A 14,398-nucleotide genomic window follows, 5' to 3' on the forward strand; every position below is an offset into this window, starting at 1 on the left:
TTCTATGAATAGCTATTGCTATGATTGATAAATAGTATTTGCCTGTTTAGAGGCACTGTATCTCAACACCAGATGCTGGAACCAAACGGACGGGCTAAGGGGGAGGATGGGGCCTGAGGGGCACTGCATATTCTGTACCTACTCCTTTGCTTGGCATTCGTAACAAATCTACAGTTCAGCTAAGATCAATGTATCTTAGAATGTGTACTCCATTCGTTGACAATCTTCAGTAAAGCCTTTTGAAATCAATGGACTTTTGTCTTATTGCAAGAGGTGGGATAAGTTGCAACTTTTGGTAAGCCACAGTCTGACAAGTTGCTTATTATGTGCTTTTTAAAAATTGCAAAAATATAGTAAAAGGTTAGTGAGTCATGGGTTTAAAAAAATCATCACAGACAGCTGGCCTTGAAAGTTTATTAAAAATCAAAGAATACAAAACTTCACATAAAAATATGTATTTTAGCTTCTCACATCATTATACACACAAAAAGAATAACATGATATCTTAAACAGCTATCCACAGTGCTATAGAACATAACCCATGTGGTAGCCAGTGCAATTTATTGGTTCACCATGACTATGGAACATGATACCTGCTTCTCTTAAGCCTATCCTGTTTTTAAACATGGACACTATTTCAGACATTGAGGTTTCTGTCATGTAGGTTCATTAATATTGCTAGCGTGTAAAAATGAGTACAGATCTGTGTATCAGCCCTTGAATACTGGTTTATTCAAGTTTAGATCTTTTTATTGTGCCAGCATCCGTTTAAATCCTTCTGCGAAGTTAAAGTGGTCAAAACAAAAAGACAGGCAGCCAAGAGGACTTCGATCTTGGCAATAAAATTCAATCATTCGTAAGCTTACCCGTTATTAATTGAGAACAGCCATGGCCCGTCTACTGGGGAAGAGTACGCAAGCCTGACTTCCCCTCCTCTGGCTGCTGAGCCTTGAGCAGCTAGAATGCAGACGTTGCCAAACACAGGTCTGCTTCACGGGGCGCCTCAAATATCCCTTGAATCTGCAGCTCCCGAGACCCCATCCCCAGAGCTCCAAAGGTTATTCGCAGGGCAATTAACATTGGATAGCTTATGACTTTTTATTTCCTGCCACCAAATGTTCAACTGACACACTGTGTATTTGCAGAGTCCCTGCCTTTATTCATTTATGCCTATCGAAGGGATTTTGTACTTGCAAACTTACCTTTCCCAACAGATGCTGGCACAGTAAAGTCACACACACTTTATCCCTCTTCTGTAATATCAAAACAGCAGCGTACATCTGGTACGAATATGAATCCTCGTCAATGAAGAGTTATAGAATTTTAAAATTTGCAGCTGTGATTCACTCTGGATCAAGATGAAGGGTGGATAGAGGACATGTGCTACTCTAGTTTGGAATGTCACACTCTCTTCTCTTACGACCCGAAGGCTTTGCCCATTTTGGTGGGTTTCTTTAGCATGTGCCACGCCAGCTTCCGAGGCCGATATTAAAGCTTACTTTCATAGGAACAATTCCATCTCAAACATTCAAAGATCAGTTTTTAAGAACATTTGCTTCTGCATATCAGACAGAAAGACAGAAGATAATCAAGACGATCCTCATTTTAATGCCCCCCCCCCCAAGCTCCCAGTTCAAGCAGAACTACTAGCAGAATGCTCTGGAGATTTAAGAACTTTCATTTAAAAAAAAAAAACCATGAAAGATGTGACCAATGGCAATGAGGTGCTTTTTAAAAACCCAAGGCTAGGAAGAATGTCCATTTTTTGCTTTAAAAGAAGTTAAGAGTTGCCATGGTGATACACACTTGCATAGTATACCTGTATGCATCAGAGAGAGGAGAGGGGTGGGGGAGAGACTGTGTGCATGTGCGTGGGACACTGGGCTGTGCCCTTTTTGCAAGACAACAAAAAGTTACTTTAAAAGCACAGAGAATCTGAAAGGTACATTTCAAGTATTTGCTCCTGACAGAATTAATGCACACTGCGATAAGAGATTCCTCGGCAGAATCAACGTAATTCCTTTCTCCCCCTTCTATAAGTTGGATATTTTAGTCAGCAACATTGCTTGGACCCAATCAGAGTGCAAATCATAAAGAAGCATTTGGAAAACATTTGGAACTTGCCCTGACCTCCCCCCACCCCGAAGGCCTTTTTAATAAACTGAAGGCACAATCCGGTGAGATGCTCTACTCTGTAATCCCCACCGGAGTGAAGGAGGGTGGTGCAGAATCACTGGATTGTGCCCTAACTCCTTAGGAAGAACTGAATTGCTGCTAAATGCCAAATGAACTAAAAGGAAGGGTCAAAATGTTTTGGAGTTTAATACTTCTTGAACTAAAAATGTAAGCCAAATTAGCAGTTCCATTGTAAGTTAAGAAACCTACAATATCAAGCAACGTGAGGGAGCTACTCAGCCAACCCCACCAGAACTGTGAACCCAACATACAAAATACAATCCAGGAAACACAAAAACCAAAACCAAAAGAATCCCCCCCCCCAATTCTCCTTCCTTTAAATATAACTTAATCATACCATTATGCAAGTTAAAATATTTGGAGTTATTGCACAAAAGTTATGTTTTGATATAGGTAAAGCAAACAAAGAAGCCAGAACAAAAAATGGGGAAGGCAGCATACAAAGTGACAAAGATCTGCTGCAAAGTAAAGTTCAAATCATCCGTCATTTTTCTGACGAAACAAAGAAAACCCCACAATGAACAAATGCAGCTACAGCAGAAGTGCCACGGCGTTTATGGTCCTCGCACAGTATTCGCATCAGAGCTGCTTCGGCACTGTAGTACGTCATGGATAGGCAGAAGACAAACTTCCACATTGAATAAGGCTTCACAGATAAGCACAATAATTTCTCTTTAGATGGATTCCACCACCACACAAAGAAACATGCAAAGGTTGGATGCAGATATTTGGCAACATCCTCAAACTGGTGCGCTGGTCTCAAGTCCTCCCAGCCTGGCATCCCACTCTGTAGCTTAGTCAAAAGTGGACACCCTGAAGTTGGCCATTATCTGCTAAGGCTAATAGGCAAACTGTCTCTATGCTTCTTTCTTCTCCAGATATTACGGTTATACTGGTGGTGGCTTCTGTTGCCGACCGGCTGCCTCATGATTCCATTGCTGGCAGAATTGTATTCACTGCATTGGTTATGACCATGAGCTCCTTTCAGAGAAAACTTCATTCCACTGTGCTGCTGGAAGCATAAGAAGAGTTCAAGATTAGATCCCCACTAAAATCCACACATTTCACTAACTTTGCCTCCCAGCCTTCATCAAGAGCAGAGTCATATCATGGCTTCTCAACGCATAAGGGACAAAGATGCCGTGCCTTCACCCATACCAAGTTACAATATGCTTTATGAGAATACCAGTCTAGAACGCCTTCTAAACAGAAGTAGAATGAGTGTGATCCACACATCCTACTGCTCCACAGCGACCACTCTCCAGTTCCATCGGACAGCACATACCTGATTATTAGTTGCCATAATCAAGGTTCTTGCAGGCACAGACTGAGTTTTACCACTTGGTATAGGCAATGCGGGTGGTAAACCAGCCGTAAGCTGAGATGGTGCTTGCAGATTGAAGTGGTACACATTAGGAGTTGTGCAAGGTGGAGTATCCGAATCCTTGTGATATAGAAAGGGGGGAAGGGAATGGAAGGTTTGTTTGTTTGTTTTTTAAAAGAACGGAAATGTAATGTTGACTACTCATTAAAAAACAGCAGTGTATCAATTAACACCGAGCTTCAGAGGATCATGGAAGTTGCCTCTTCTAACAGTTTAAGATTTGAACTCTTTTTCAAAGACACCATGCATGGCTTGGGAACTCTACACACAAACTAGTCCATCTGTGCTACCAAAGGGAAGGCACAGATATGATGTCCTGCAAATCTTGACCTGGAGGAAAGACTGATCACAGTCCATGGATGTCTAATGCCTGCATATTTTGGGACCAAGGTAAGTAATTCCGAAGTATTATTTACTTGATTATTATTTGAATGGCACAAACCTAGGCTGAGGTGGAAGTCTCTTGTCTGCTGCTTGGAACAGGTTAATACCGCACTGAATACCTGCTACAATGAACAGATCTTTGAAGTAGGATTGAGTCTAATCAAGTTCTGAAAACAGTCTGTATTTCATTTCTGCATAGTGCAGTCTTGTATCATCAGAGTACATCTGTTTTGGCAAGACTGAGTGCAGCATGTGCTCCTTAGAAACAGGGAAAGGTTCATGAAAACACTCCTCCTGTGTTCCAGGAAACAAAAGACTCTCTTTCCAGTATGCCGGTTTGGGGAGAACCGATTAACAGGAAAGCCTTGCTAAGGAGCACCGAGTGCTTTTCCTTCATGATTTAGTTGTGGGAGTGATGGGCATTTTAGAGCGCCTTCAGTCTTTTACACCTTTAGGTTTTAGAGAAAGTTATGTAAAAAAAAAATCTTTTCAATTTTAGCTAGTTGCATTGATATGAATGTTACAGAAGTACTATCACAACGCATGCATATGTGAAATGCGCAGTTGAGTTGCTTCCGACTTTATGGCAATCCGATGAATGAAAGATCTCCAAAATGTTCTAGCATTAACAGACTTGCTCAGATCTTGCAAAATTACAATGCATAGTCTTATACTAATTTTGAATTACACTAAAATTAAGCTAGACACAAGTAGAAAGTAGCTAGGAAGGGGGACTTACAATATCACTACCAGAAAGAGACGACATGGAAGAGGCAGATGAACCTGATGACAACTGCTGGGTGCCAGTGAATGACAACGGCAAACGTTGGCTATATAGTGATTCAACATCTCTGTTCTGGACTATGGAGCACGGAGATATTGGTTCTACCTTATTCATCTGGATATCTGACAACATGGACATTTAGCAGTTAGATTTGTACATAAAAATGCACCAACTTTCATATTAAAAAAAGCAATCACTAAGTTTTAGGTAAGCAACCCTGGGCAGTTACCGTGAAGTGGCAATTACACTGTGTGATTCAAATTACTTATGACTCATGGGTTCAGATTTCACATAAAACCATGGTTAAGGAAAGTTAACCATGGGTTTGGTGTACTGTCTGTGATGATGAACTTCCATTTGCAGTGACCAGCAAACGAGAAATGGAAACTGTGGTTTGAGCTAAATTTGCAAGCCATGGTTTGTCAATATCCAAAGTTATAGCTCCACCTCTGGAGGCCACAGCACCCTTCAAGACTGAACTAAGCAGATGAGAAAAAGAAAGCAAACAAAACTGAACCCTGGTGTGAGGAGATATCTGAACTGAGCCAATGTGTAAGAAAACAAGAGTATTCAGTCACAGCCATTAACAAAAAGTATAAACAGGAGTTTTTAAATCAACCCCTCCACTCACCAAGATCAGCTGGCAAATTAACTTTGCTTCCCCATTTCTTTTTAATCCAAGCTCTGTAATCGATCACTTCCTGTGTCACTTTGATAATTCTTCCTAAAGTACTGGAAAGAAATGCAGACCCATGTAAGATATTCAGGCACAAACACTGAAGCACAATTCTTCTCCCGCCTGTACTACACTGGTTCATGAAAAGATGGCTGCAACCCAAGAAGCCTCTTCAGAAGTGCAAAAGTCCTTGCGGGAAACTTCATGGTGCTTTTATTGCCCCAGCCCCACAATCTTCTACTGAGCTGTATTACAAAACCCAAACGGATTTACAGTGCAATCCTAAGTAGAGTTACCCCAGTCTAAGCTCACTGATTTCTGCACAATACCTTGCAGCCATCAGAATCAATTAAAAGGACCACTAGCGCAGAAGTGCAAGGTCCAGTTTGTGCATGGGTTCGATTCCCCACTCCTCCACTTGAAGCCAGCTGGATGACCTTGAGTCAATCACAGCCTTCTCAGAGCTCTCTCAGTCCCATCCATCTCACAGCGTGTCTGTTTGTGGGGATAATAATGACTTTGACTTTGTAAAGAGCTATGAGTGTGGCACTAATCTGTACAGAAGAGTGGTATATAAGCACAAGGTTGTTACCATCATCATCATCATGATTACATTCCCTAAACAATGAACACACAGAGAAAATGGTTACCTTTCAGAATCTCGATTAGGATATGACCTTGCAAGCGGGGAGACAGCGTGGCTAAGAACAATGTAGGCATAATCAAAAACTTGCTTTACTTGCATGGCACCATAAGAACTTCTGCCAACATCATTTCCTGTAACAATTGAATTGGAAAATGGATAAGGTTCACTTACACCCATCTTTCATTTTGGAAGCTAACCATTAAAGCATACTTCTTTTATCATAATTTATCATAATTCCAGAGGGATAGCTGTGTTAGTCCACGGCAGCAAAAAATGGGTGTCTTGTGGCACCTTAAAGACTAACAAAATTGTTACTCCAACGTAAAATGTTGTGAAGTAGAACTCACAAAAACTTGTGCTAGTTTGGGGAAGCTTAATTCCTCTGCACAAGTGTACCCGCCCCGCCCTCCCCTGCACAGGGACTGATGGCTCTTCACTGCCATCTGCTGTTTGCCAGATACCACTACTGGCCAAAACAGACATACTGTTTAAAAAGTGGTTTCATTTTCCACAATGCCTCCTCAAAATAGGAGAACACTGTTTCCTCAAAAGAGTATCATCGAGGCTTTTTTTCAGGGGGAACGGAGTTCCAGAACCTTTTGAAAATGGCGCGGAGGTTAATCTCAACTCCCCTCTGTCTGGAGATCAGGGGGCGGGGGGCCACCAGCCATGTGACCATTTTCAAGAGGTTCCGGAACTCCGTTCCCCCACGTTCCCCCTGAAAAAAAGCCCTGAGTATCATCATGTGCCAAAATGGTTCTCCAGTCTAACTAGTCACGGATCTAGTTATGCATCCTGTCTTCTTGTCTCACAAAGTACAAAGGATCCTTGGAGGACCAAGTACGTGACCAGAGGACACCTGACAATTTCAAAGAATTCCAAAAGGCTGATCAGGAATCTACTCTGAGAAGTCCTGCTTTGCTGATTCTCCTTCACAAATGCTTAAAGATTCCATTTTAATAGTGCCAGAGGAGTTAAAGCCATGTTAGTCTGTAGTAGCAAAATAGTAAAGAGTCCAGGAGCACCTTTAAGACTAACCACCTTTACTGTAGCATAAGCTTTTGAGAACCACAGTTCTCTTCGTCAGATGCAGACGAAGAGAACTGTGGTTCGTCAGATGCAGACAAAGAAAACTGTGGTTCTCAAAAGCTTATGCTACAGTAAAGGTGGTTAGTCTTAAAGGTGCTCCTGGACTCTTTACCATTTTAATAGCGTTTTCCATCCATTTACCAAGGACAGATGTTTGACTAGCTGGCATGTAATTACTGGGCTTTGATTTTTTTAAAATGGGCATTATGTTGCTTAGATTCCAACGCAAGGAGGCTTTAGTGAGAGGCTGAAGAATTTTGTTAGGAGACCTGCAATATTACAGCTTTAAGAACACTTCACTATATGCTATCCAGACTCAAATGATTTTAAAAAAGTAATCTGACAAATGGCCCAACAACTTCACTCAGTAATCTCTACTTGACTTGGCTCTTCAGATGGTTTCCCAGCAAGGGAAGGGGGCAGATTGTTCGAGATTTCCTACACTGGAGAACAATCTTCTGAAACAAAATAACCACTACTCATCACAGCAAAGTTGTATAATTGCAGAAGTTCCTGCTACAGCATTGTGTAGCTACAGGGGGAGAAGTCAAAACCTGAGCAATCAAAAACCCACCATCTGGATGAATTATAGGGCCATTTTTCATCAAGTAAGATGAACCAATGGTGCGGGGTGGGGTGGGGGGTGGATAGTCAGAAGGGAACAACATTAATAAAACCAGCTAGGAACAAGACAAATATGACATTTCTGCTACAGGATGGACATTTTTGTATTGTGCTTTATGCAGGGCTTTTTTTCTGGGAAAAGAGGTGGTGGAACTCAGGACCGCACAATGATGTCACTTTGGGTCAGCTGGAACAAGGGGGGAGTTTTTTTTAAGTTTAAGTTGCCCTCAGCAAAAATGGTCACATGGCCGGTGGGCCCCACTCCTGATCTCCAGACAGAGGGGAGTTTAGATTGCCCGCTGCGGCAGGGAGGGCAATCTAAGCTCCCCTCTGTTTGGAGATCAGGGGGCGGGGCCACCAGCCATGTGACCATTTTCAAGAGGTGCCGGAACTCCGTTCCACCGCGTTCCAGCTGAAAAAAAGCCCTGGCTTTATGTATTAGTGATTAATATTCAACAGTAAATTCCTGCATGTTGTATGGTGCCAGCAGCAGAGGCAGAGCAACACGAACCCCAAAGATTCTGATTCTGTAAAGAAGTCAAAGCCTAAGGTGTTGTTCTGGTTAACTATTTTTAAAAAGTGCTTAGGAGTATACTTTGAAACATTGCTTCAGATACCTTCAAGCTCAGTGCAAAATCAACTTTCTTAATGAAAAACATGTTAGCGGCCTCCATTCTCTCACCAGGCAAGAGGGGATCTTCAATGCACAACATGGATGGCCGATAACCATAAGTCATGGCTTTCAGGATTTCTTCTTTGGCAATGTAGGCACCCCCATTTTTTATCCTAATACCAGTTTTCAAGTAATTAAAATTTCTTCCATAGAGTTCAAAAAATTCTATTAGAAGCATTCCAAGATTTTCATCTGATCTCCTAGCATCAATTCGGGGGTGCAACTGCAAAACAAACAAACAAAAAGGGGTTAGTGCATTTATACTTCTGCCAGTCTGTCAACAGAGTGGTATAATAGTTAAGAGGCCTGGACTATGAAAAGACCTGAGTTCAAATCCCACTTTTGCCACAAAGCTCACTAGGTGAATTGGGCCAGTCAGTCTCTCTTTAAGTCTAACCTCCCTTGAAGGAATTGTGAGAATAAAACTGTATATCCTGTCCTAACTCCATGCAAAGAAAAAATAATAATCATGAAAGCCTACTAAGATGTCTAAATCAATGCCACTTAACCTTCAATAAAATAATTACTACAAAAGTGTGTCTATTTTATGGGTACAAGTCATATGTCCAAAATACAAATTTGAGAAAATACACTAAGTCAACCTCCAAATCAGAATGCAACTCACTTTACAATGAATTCCTCTGTAACAATAAAGTGCTAGTACTTGACATACGATAAATACATTTTATAAATACAATTCATAAATATATCAGTAAATAATTCAATACTGCACTCGTCCATACACTGTTACAGTCCCCAAATCCAAAAAAGCATGCTAGGAATTATACGTATTTAGAGATCCATATTTCTCTCAGAATCTTCAGTGGATCATATCAAAGTCCAGTTTCAGGCCACAAGCTGCTGTTGTATATTTTTTGTCAGCTATTTCTTTCTTTGTAGAGCCCAAAAGACAATCAGCTGTAACTAGCTAGCAGGTCCTCCAGTGCATTTGTCCCATTTCATTGCTTTTTTCAAAGCAGTCACAATATCTTACTATATAAATGAGTAAGCGTGTTTCAGACAACTCACTTTATACCCTGGTGCACCACCAGAGGGCGCTGTCGCAAAGGAAAGCCCAGGTAATGCATTATATCGCTTCAGAAAACATGCCGTGATGGGAAGCCCAGGCAGGGAACTGGAGCAGAGCAGGTGGCAATGCTCTCCCCATGCCTTAACCCAGCTGATATTAGGAACGGAGCAGGTGGCAATGCCTGCCCCTGCCTTAAACCAGCTAGTATTAGGAGCCGAGCAGGTAGCAATGCCCTCCCCCTGCATTAACCCAGATGATATTAAGAGCAGAGCAGGTGGCAATAACTGCCCCTCTTCAGCCAGCTGGGATCAGGAGTGGAGCAAATGGCAATGCCCACTCTCTGCCTTAACCCAGCTGTTATTAGGAGCAGAGCTGAGCCAAAAAGGGAGGCTGCCCTAAGAGATATATCTAAATAGCTGGAAGGGTGATCTCCTGGGAATATGTCCACTAAACTTCAGGATCCAATATAAATCTTCAAATGAAATACTCAATACAAGACAATGCAAAATAATCAATGCAATTTTGTTATGGGAAAATCAATGCAAATTTGTTATAAATACATGAATAATCAACTTAGGATACAGACAATCAATACAGGCTTAAAAACTCTGCCAGGATATACAGTGCCACAGTGTTTTATTTCATGGAAGAGAACTCATATTGTTTGTCTTACAAGAATTTGCATACACTGTTGGCTACTGGTAGAGTTATACAGTCTACTGTAACAGGTCTTCGGTAGAGTTTTTGTATCCTGGGAGAGTTTTTAAGCCTGTATTGATTGTTTGTATCCTATGTTGATTATTCATGGATTTATAACAAATTTGCATTGATTTTCCCATAACAAAATTGCATTGATTATTTTGCATTGTCTTGTATTGAGTATTTCATTTGAAGATTTATATTGGATCCTGAAGTTTAGTGGACATATTCCTAGGAGATCACCCTTCCAGTTATTAGGAGCAGAGCAGGTGGTAATGCCGTCCCCCCACCTTAACCCAGCTAATATTAGGAGCGGAGCACGTGGCAATGCCCTCCCCCATTTCACCCAGTTGGGATCAGGAGCAGAGCAGGTAGGTATGTCCACTCTCCACCTTAACTCAGCTGGTATTAGGAGCAGAGAAGATGGCAATGCCCACCTCCCATCTTAACCCAGCTGGTGTTAGAAGCGGAGCAGGTGGCAATGCCCACCCCCCCTTCAGCCAGCTGGTATTAGGAGTGGAGCTTGTGTCAATTCCTGCCCCCCGCCTTAACCCAGATTGTATTAGGAGTGGAGCAGGTGGCAATGCCCGCCCTGCCTTTACCCAGCTGGTATTAGGAGAGCAGCAGGTGGCAATGCCCATCTCCCATCTTAACACAGCTGATATTAGAAGCATAACAGATGGCAATGCCCATCCCCCATCTTAACCGAGCTGGTATTAGGAGCAGAATAGATGGCAATGCCCACCCCCACTTCAGCCAGCTGGGATCAGGAGCAGGTAGTAATGGCCACCCCTGCCTTAACCCAGCAGTTATTAGGAGCAAAGCCAGTGGCAATGCCAACCCCCGCCTTCTCACAACTGGCATTAGAAAAGAAGCAGGTGGCAATGCCCATCGCCCGCCTTAACCCAGCTATTAAAAGTGGAGAAGGTGGCAATGGCCACGTGTGCCCACTCTGTCTTAACCCAACTGGTATTAGGAGCAGAGCATGTGGCAATGCCCGCCCCTTTCACCCAGCTGGGATCAGGAGTGGAGCGGGTGCCAATGCTGCCCAGTGCCTTCACTTGGGTGGGATCAGACACGGACAGGAGGTAATTCCATTCTTGCCTTCACGCAGCAGGGACAAGAAATGTGGCAGATGCCAATGCCCGCCCCCTTCAACCTACTGGAATAAGGCACTGAGCAGGCAGCAATGCCCACCCCATCTTCTCCCTGTCACAATCAGGCACCAACCAGGCAGCAATCTCCACCCCCTTCAACCTGCCGGAATCAGAAGCAGATAAGCTGGCAATACCCGCACCCCCTTCACCCAGTTGGGATCAGAAACGGCGAACGTAACGAAGCCTATCGTCCGCGTTTGCCTGTCGGGATCAGGCGAAGAGCAGGAGGTAGTGCTTGCTCCTGCCTTCACCCAGTAGGGAACAGGTGGCAATGCCCACCCATTCCTTTACCCAGCTGGGATCAGGTTTGGAGCAGGCAGCAATGCCTGCCCCCCTTCACCCAGCCATAATCAGGCACAGAGCAGAAGTCAATGCCCGTTTTCCCTTCACCCAGCTGGGATCAGGAGCGGAGCAGGTGGCAATGCCTGCCCCCCTTTTACCCAGCCTGTATCAGACATGCAGCAGGTAGCAAAGCCCGCTGCCCCTTCATGTTGCTGAGATCAGGTATGGAGCAAGTGGCAATGTCCCCCCGCCCCTTCACTGGCCAGGATCAATGATGGAGGAGGAGGGAATGCCTGCCTCTCCGCTATCCCCTTTCTAGAGCCCGTTGTATTTTTTCCCACAACGGGCTTTGTTTCTAGTGGAATAATATTAATGTAGCTCAAACTCCTAGAGGAACACTGCTGCAAAGCTCTTGCACGAGGCTGTCCTGTTCCTTCATTTCTCTTACAGCCTCTCCTCAGATTACGAAAGTGTTGGCTTGCGCCAGTGTAATGCATCTCAGAATGGTCTCATGTGACTTTTCAAGGAAATTACGTATTAGCTGTATTTAGGCACAGGAAGTCCCTTAGGGAAAGAGACAGGTCCAGCCAGGAGAGACGGGAGACGGGCCAGGCAGACAAGCTGTGCCTGCTCCTCAGAACTGCTAAAACCAAAGCAGAGAGCTGTAACATCCCAATACAGAAACAGCAATGGGAATAACAATTCAATTTGTTCAGAAGTTTTATATCTGTAAAAAATTATTAAGAGAACCCTCTGGGTTGTTTTGGAGCATGTTAAGTGCTCAAGTCAAACTTGTAAATAACGGAGACTGTCTGACAGAGCAGGAAGCAAACCCACATACTGGACACCTTCCTCCATTAATTGAGAAAAGCTACGTCTAAGCTTTTCACGAGGGAGACAATTCTCTACAGTTCAAGAATCGCGTGCCGTAAGGAAGGACTGGAGTAGCTGTAGGCAGTCTGGCTTAATGAATTACAGGAACACACTTATAAAGCAGCAGATGTGCAGGATACAAAGTGTTCAATCACGTACACGTGAAAATGTAGGCAGTACCAGGCTGTCTAGATGAAACATTATTAAATTACATGATTTTAACCCTCCACAAAGTGGTTGCCTTAGGAGGGAGATTTAGCGAGACGAACGCTGGCACTCAACATGGCCTATACAGAAATCCTTTAATCTTGACCCCGTTTCAACATAGTCTTTTGTTGCTGTACTGAACAGGCAGGGTGAAGCACTAAGTCAGATCTGCAGCTGATATAAAAAGGCCTCAGAACAGGGATCCCCAATGTTTTTGAGCCTATGGGCACCTTTGGATCTCTGGCATGAGTTGGTGGACCCACCCACAAAACGGCTGCCACAGAAGGTGGGCTCACAGGACACATAAGGAGCTCAAGTGCACAGGAGCAGAGAAGTAATTTTTTAAACAATACACTGGGAAAGAAGAGTGAGAAGATAAAACCAACACTGCAGTGGAAGCCGCTCCCAAAATGACATTATTTTAATTTGCACAACCAATCAGAGCTCCACCAATCAGAAGCCTTGCTGGGCTGGAGACCCACCTGGACCCACTGACTTCCTCAAAATATCTGGTGAGTGCCCGGAAAGGTACCACAGAGCCTTAAAACACAGGCAGCTAAGTAAGTAGGAGCAGCCCAATTCATTCCTACAGAGAGCTCCCCAGAAGAGTAAAGAATCAACATTAGCAGAAAAGCACTGACCTGTAAGAAGCTAATTGCCATTAAAATTAGGCTGTAGGAGCTAATTCCACCAGTAAAAACTTCATTCAAATCCCTTTGAAGGAGAAACTGTTTTAATACTAAAATCAAGTAAGGCAGCAACGAGTATTTCTGCAAATGAAAAAAAGAAAAGTTTCCATAAGTGAAGTTAAACAGAACACAGTTCTTCTATTAGCAACAAATAATCCTGTGGCTTTTTATTATTTACTGGCTGCGGTAAGGATTGACTGTGGAGCATTTAGGATTTCATATCAAAACAGAAGGTTAAAGTAGTAAAAAAAACTTTACACATTGCTAGGTTATACCATACTTAACAGGAAGCTGATTAACTTCGTGTAAATAAGCTAATATATCCTTCAAAGGTTCAGGGGTGATAAAAACCATGGATATGAAGGACTTTCATATGTGAAAATATTATGAACTAGAAGATGAATAATTCTAACATTTGTTTCCTTTGGAAGATCATTTTTATTCAGGAATGTCTCTCTTCCACTCCAATTGTGATTTGATTGCAAAATGGGAGACACATTCTTGAACACCTTGGTGGGGGATGCATGCTTTTTTGCAAGCCAATTTAGAGTAAATACGCTAAAGCGCTATATTGCCTGGGTAACCACATGACACTCAATACGTTGTAACTAGGAGTGTGCAATTCGGGTATCCGATTCGGGTTTTTAACCCGAATCAAGCCTAATTCGGAAAGATTCAATTCAAGTGGCATCACAGGGATGCCAGCTAGCCAGAAGGAGGCAGCCTCCTCTGGTGCTCTCCCCCCACGGGTTCCTGGAGGGCAGGGACGCCAAGCCTCTCTGACGAAGATGCTTGGTACGCTGGGCACTAGTGTGCCCAAAGGGAGGATCCAGAAGGCGAGCCAGAGCATCACGTGACACATCGTCAACATGATAGCAGTAGATGGTCAGCCATTCTCCATACTTGACGACTTCAGCTTCCAGGGGCTGCTCCATGATGCCTATTCCTGGTACACGATCCCTGCTCACATGACGTTGAGCAGGACCATGTTGCCCTCGTTTTCCA

General features: G+C 43.3%; 1 protein-coding gene across 2 annotated transcripts in view; it reads right to left on the bottom strand.

The window, feature by feature from the left end:
* Positions 1–400: 400 nt before the first annotated feature.
* Positions 401–14,398, bottom strand: part of TENT4A (terminal nucleotidyltransferase 4A) — a 29,744-nt gene continuing 15,746 nt past the window's right edge. The window contains exons 6-12 of one of the 2 annotated variants that reach the window (XM_054985171.1): positions 13,346–13,474; positions 8,466–8,679; positions 6,075–6,201; positions 5,380–5,480; positions 4,704–4,870; positions 3,482–3,640; positions 401–3,205 (exon numbers count right to left, since the gene is read on the bottom strand). In XM_054985171.1, the coding sequence (XP_054841146.1) occupies positions 3,023–3,205; positions 3,482–3,640; positions 4,704–4,870; positions 5,380–5,480; positions 6,075–6,201; positions 8,466–8,679; positions 13,346–13,474 (1,080 nt within the window). In that variant the 3' untranslated portion in view covers positions 401–3,022. Of the gene's footprint in view, positions 3,209–3,481; positions 3,641–4,703; positions 4,871–5,379; positions 5,481–6,074; positions 6,202–8,465; positions 8,680–13,345; positions 13,475–14,398 lie in introns of both variants that reach the window. The other variant, XM_054985170.1, reaches the window with a different exon arrangement.

This window comes from Eublepharis macularius, chromosome 7 (genome assembly GCF_028583425.1).
Source record: "Eublepharis macularius isolate TG4126 chromosome 7, MPM_Emac_v1.0, whole genome shotgun sequence".
NCBI classification, from domain to species: Eukaryota; Metazoa; Chordata; class Lepidosauria; order Squamata; family Eublepharidae; genus Eublepharis; species Eublepharis macularius.